Raw genomic sequence first — 5603 nt, forward strand, 5'->3', positions numbered from 1 at the left:
GCCCAGGCTTAGATTTTTTTTTTTTGAGACAGGGTCTCACTCTATTGCCCAGGCTGGAGTGCAGTGGCATTATCCTGGCTCACTGCAACCTCCACCTTCCGGGTTCAAGCAACTCTCCTGGCTCAGCCTCCTGAGTAACTGGGATTACAGGCGCGCACCACCACGCCCAACTAAACCCAATATGTTTGATCCAGTTGGTTGAATTCACATATGCTGCAGAACCAACATTACAGAACCCATTGATATGGAGGGCCAACAGTAATTATTAGGCTCTGTATTTAAGCAGAACACCTCATTCTATAAGATGAACAGTAAAGTTAATAATACATCTTCAAACAGCCACATGGATCTAGTAGATATTAATACTGGCAATGACTTCTATGGATAAAAAGCACTCATAAACATTTTGCATTTTTTTCACATTAAGTTAGTTAATAATTTATAGATCTTTTCTTACCAAGTATTTGCAAACAAAAGCTCTGACTCCAAGAGCAAGGAGAGCACATCCCACCAATCTAAATATTCGAAAAGAGTCAAATTCTTCTGTTGTACTTCCATCCTCTTGATTGGGTTTTTCACTAATCAGCTGTTTCCTTAGCTTCATTGCTTCTTCGAATCTGGAAAGGTACTGCTCTAGGCCATGGCGAGAGCCCCTCTGGACTGTGTCCGCTGTCAGGTCCCCTCTGTTCCGCTGCCGGAGCTCAAGGTTGGCATCATTACTGCACTCAGGTGGTTTAATGAAAGAGTCCAGTTTGTCTCCCAGCTGGGTCCCCTTTACCTCGGCCATGCCACCCTGCTGTTCAGTAGTTCCTGTACTGACGGAATCACCCAGCACCACTCGCTTTGACACTGAAGGAATGCTGAGGGAGTTCAGTTTGTCACTGTCCTGCTGCTTCGATTTTGTTTGACTTTCTTCTTCTGACAAAAGAAATTTAAAAGCCTTATTTATTCCATACTGGCAAACACCTTACATGTTTGTATTGTAAAACATGCTGCTTCAGCTAGAACTTAGCAGTCTCTGAATCAAAATAAATAAATACTGAGTCTGCATTAAAAGAAGCTTGTTTCTTCCTCTACATCCTCAAAATGTATCACCCAAAAAGAATATTCTGCAGAGGAAATAACTCAAACTTTGTGGGTAGAAGATTAGTAGACAAACTGGGAAAGATATTCAGAGATGGAGCAAACCGAAAAGACCAACTTTTTATAGATAATATATCCCAGACGTACAATTGCATTGTCTGCCTTAGCTTACTTGGTTAAAAATACAAAATCAGTAAGCAGGGTGCAGTGGCTCACGCCTGTAATCCCAGCACTTTGAGAGGCCGAGGGAGACAGATCACAAGGTCAGGAGTTCAAGACCAGCCTGACCAACACGGTGAAACCCCATCTCACCAAAAACACAAAAATTAGCCGGGCGTGGTGGCGCCTGCCTCTAGTTCCAGTTACTCCGGAGGTTGAGGCAGGAGAATCCCTTGAACCCAGGAGGCGGAGGTTACAGTGAGCTCCGATGGCACCACTGCACTCCAGCCTGGCGACAGAGCAAAACTCCAACTCCAAAAAAAATACACACACACACACACACAATTAGTAAAGCCTTTTAAAATCTATATTTTAAAATTAGATTTCTGAATCCAATGCCCTATGACCATAGGGTGTGGCATGTCCCACAACTACTGTTTTTGTAGTCAGGCAGCCATTAGTAGCTACTTCAGCAGTTTTAAGATGCTGCTCTGGTGTTGTTGTTGTTTTTTTTTTAAGGGAGGGCTGGGCACAGTGGCTCACACCTGTAATCCTAGCACTTTGGGAGGCCAAGGAGGGCAGCTCAGGTCAGGAGTTTAAGACCAGCCTGGCCAACATGGCGAAACCCAGTCTCTATTAAAAATATAAAAAAATCTGCCCGGGCACGGTGACTCACGCCTGTAATCCTAGCGCTTTGAGGGGCCGAGGTGGGTGGATCACCTGAGGTCAGGAGTTCATGATGACCAGCCTGGCCATCATGGTGAAATCCCACTAAAAAAAAAAAAAAAAAAAATCAGTAGCTAGGATTATACCTGTAGTCCCAGCTACTCAGGAGGCTGAGACAGAATTGCTTGAACCCAGGAGGTGGAGGTTGCAGTAAGCTGAGATCATGCCACTGCACTCCAGCCTGGGCGACAGAGTGAGAGACCCTCTCAGAGGAAAAAAAAAAAAAAAAGTCCAGGCACAATGGCTCACTCCTGCAATCCTGTAATCCCAGCACTTTTGGAAGCCAAGGCTGGTGGAATCACTTGAGCCCAGAAGTTCAAGACCAGCTTAGGCAACATAGTGAGACCCCATCTCTATGAAAAAAAATATTTTTTAATTACCCAGGCAAGGTGGCGTTCGCCTGTGGTCCTAGCTACTCCGGAGGCTGAAGTAGCAGGATTGCTTAAGCCCAGGAGTTTGAGGCTGCAGTGAGCTATGATCATGCCACTGCACTCCAGCCTGGACTACAGAGGGAAACCCTGTCTCAAAAAACAAAACAACCTTTAAAGACACAAAATTTTCAGAGCAAAAGAACAAAATATAGGAAGTACTTCAGGTAAAATAGTAAATAATCCTTCGACAAAGAATAAATAGGTTGATAGAAAAAAAAATGTTTCTTCTATTGTTCTAGAAGAATTTGAAATGGTTTTCTTACCTCTCATTTAAATCATCTAAAAGTTCGGAGCTATACACCCAAAGCCTTACAGAACAAAAGTCACAAAGATATAAGGAGCTTGCTACCAGTGACTAACGGCCAATTCCTAAAGAAAACAATGGAAACTTAGATAACACTAGGGCATGGTAATTGTTCAATTATACACAAGTGAAATAAATTTTTTTAAAGGAAAATCATTGGACATGTGTTTGGGGGGAGGAATGAGGCGCTCTCCTTTAGAAATGTAGTTCCGGGCTGGGAGGGGTGGCTCAGGCCTATAATCCCAGCACTTTGGGAGGCTGAGGTGGGTGGATCATGAGGTCAGGAGCTTGAGACCAGACTGGCCAATATGGTGAAACCCAGTCCCTACTAAAAATACAAAAAATTAGATGGGCGTGGTGGTGTGGGCCTGTAGTCCCAGCTGCTCAGGAGGCTGAGGCAGGAGAATCGCTTGAACCTGGGAGGCAGAGGTTGCAGTAAGCCGAGATCGCGCCAGAGCAAGACTCCGTCCCCACAAAAAAGCAAGCAAGCAAAAAAGAAATGCAGTTCCAGACACCAATCACTCTAATCTCAGCTGATGAGGACAGGAAACCTCAAGTGTGCACGTTGCACTTGCTGGGTCTCTGAAGAATGCTCACTCTCAGTTTTCCCACCTTTTCTAGCCGGCCGGTAAGTGAAAATGTTGAGGGCACCGAACACAGACACTAGGATATGACCACAAGAGTCCCTGATACACGTAGGATGGACTAGCGGGCAGTTCAGTGAAGACAAGCTGATGTAGGCAGACAAGAATTACACAGCAAAAGGCAAAAGAAGGTAAACGCTAGAGAAAGCACCGTGAGGAAAAGCACTTGCAAGGAACCTTAAGAAGGAAAGCCATCTTCTTAAGGGGAGCAGTGGGCACCGCAGGATAAAACGTGCGCCCTTCTAGAAAGGAGAGGGGTGGCTAAAGAAGAAAGGAGTTGTTGAAGGTAACGGGGCAGACGGAGCCAGGGCTCTGCAGGCAGGGTGGGGAAAATCTCACGGCGAGGCCTCAGGAAAACTGAGGGGAGCGACCGGGAACGTCCCGGGGTTCAGGAGTGAGAACTTGGGATAATCACCGAAGCGGCGGGACAGAGAGGAGGTCAGAGAGGAGGGCTTGGTCAAAAAGGTCAGCGGAGTGGAGGTGGGGAGGGAAGAATGACCGTGAAGATTTAAGGTGATGGGCGGGAGACTGAGGGGAAGCCGAGGCTCTCACCGGCGCCGCTCCCGGGCCTGTGAAAGCCCATGATCCGGTTGATGCGTTGTTCTGAGTTCATGAGCAGCTTTCTCCGACGCAGCTCGGCCCGACGCTGGGAAGCCGACAGGCCTGAGCCCGCTGGGACCCCCGGCCTGTCCCCATCGTCGGTAACGACGGCTATCGACTCCATCCTCCCGTCCAGTTTGGAATGGGTGGCACTAGCGGTGCTGTTGGCAGCAGCTGCGAGGCCGATGACTAGAGTCTGGGCCGCAGGGCGCGCGTACCCTCTCCCAAGATAGACCCGCCCCCGAGCGCGGTGCCCGAGCCTGCGAGCTAAGCACGCATGCGCTGCCCCGCGCTACAGAGCGCGAGGCGACGGCCGCCATCTTGAGTGAGGGCAGCGCGGCACGCCCTGGTCCCTCCGCGCCTCGTCTTGCCCTTACCCAACAGCCCCCTCTGCTGTTCATTCGGAGGTGAAGAAAACAGGCACCCAGGGCCGGGCGCGGTGGCTCACGCCTGTAATCCCAGCATTTAGGGAAGCCGAGGCGGGCGGATTACGAGGTCGGGAGTTCGAGACCAGCCTGACCAAAATGGTGAAACTCTGTCTCTACTTAAAATACAAAAAAATTGGCCAGGCGTGGTGGCGCGCGCCTATAATCCCAGCTACTCGAGAGGCTGAGGCAGGAGAATCGCTTGAATCCGGGAGGCAGAGTTTGCAGTGAGCCGAGATCGCATCACTGCACTCCAGCCTGGGGCGACAGTGTGAGACTCCATCTCGAGAAAAAGAAAAGAAGAAAACCGACACCCTGCCCGAGGAGTGGGAAAGGGATGACAATGACTAGACCAGCCTAGATTTGGTGACAGAAAGTAAAATGGAGGTTGCAGCGGCCAGCGCTTGTTTACGGACCCGCGGCCTCGCTTGTAGGCTATGGCAATACGTAACCCCAGGAGCCACGCTTAAAGGGAGCGTTACGCTGGGTCTTGATCTTGGTGCCAGTTCTTCATCCTCGACTTCTGTACACCCTAGTATACGGCTGATGTGTTCCTAGGCTTTTCTCGCGTTTTTGTTCAAATCAGACTTTTCCAGCCTTTCGTCCCAAGCCTTTCAGGCTTGCTCAAATCAGACTCTCCCAGCTTTTAAATAGATTACATTCTATCTAAATTGCCAACACTCCCCATTCCCCTTCTCCACCTTATTTTTTCTTCTTGTCATTTATGACCACCTAGCTTGCTAAAGATGCTAATTTTACTTATTATCCAATTCTTACTGACTAAAACGTAAGCTCCATGAACATAAGTATTGTGTTTTCTTCACTGCTACACTTCGTGTCGAAACAACAGGGCTGAATTACTCAGTAGGCACAGCTTTCAGGGCCACCCATAGTCTGGGGAGGCTCACAAAAATGTTTTAATTTTAATTTAAAATCAGAAGAAGGCCGGGTGCGGTGGCTCACGCCTGTAATCCCAGCACTTTGGGAGGCCAAGGAGGGCGAATCATGAGGTCTGGAGTTCGAGGCCAGCCTGACGAACATGGTGAAATCCTGTCTCTACTAAAATACAAAAATTAGCCAGGCGTGGTGGCGCGGTCACAGTCTTCTGTAATCCTCCCAGAAGACTGAGGCAGGAGAATCGCTTGAACCCGGTAGGCTAAGGTTGCAGTGAGCCAAGATTGCGCCACTGCACACTAGCCTGGGCAACAGAATGAGACTTCGTCTCAAAAAA

General features: G+C 48.5%; 1 protein-coding gene across 1 annotated transcript in view; it reads right to left on the reverse strand.

The window, feature by feature from the left end:
- The window catches only part of CAMLG (calcium modulating ligand), a 12640-nt gene extending 8407 nt beyond the window's left edge, over positions 1 to 4233 (reverse strand). The window contains exons 1-2 of the mRNA XM_017532365.2: positions 3900 to 4233; positions 458 to 918 (exon numbers count right to left, since the gene is read on the reverse strand). Coding sequence (XP_017387854.1) covers positions 458 to 918; positions 3900 to 4071 — 633 coding nt within the window. The 5' untranslated portion in view covers positions 4072 to 4233. The remainder of the gene's footprint in view (positions 1 to 457; positions 919 to 3899) is intronic.
- Between the last annotated feature and the right edge of the window lie 1370 nt (positions 4234 to 5603).

Source organism: Cebus imitator, unplaced genomic scaffold, assembly GCF_001604975.1.
Source record: "Cebus imitator isolate Cc_AM_T3 unplaced genomic scaffold, Cebus_imitator-1.0 Scaffold76, whole genome shotgun sequence".
Taxonomy (NCBI): domain Eukaryota; kingdom Metazoa; phylum Chordata; class Mammalia; order Primates; family Cebidae; genus Cebus; species Cebus imitator.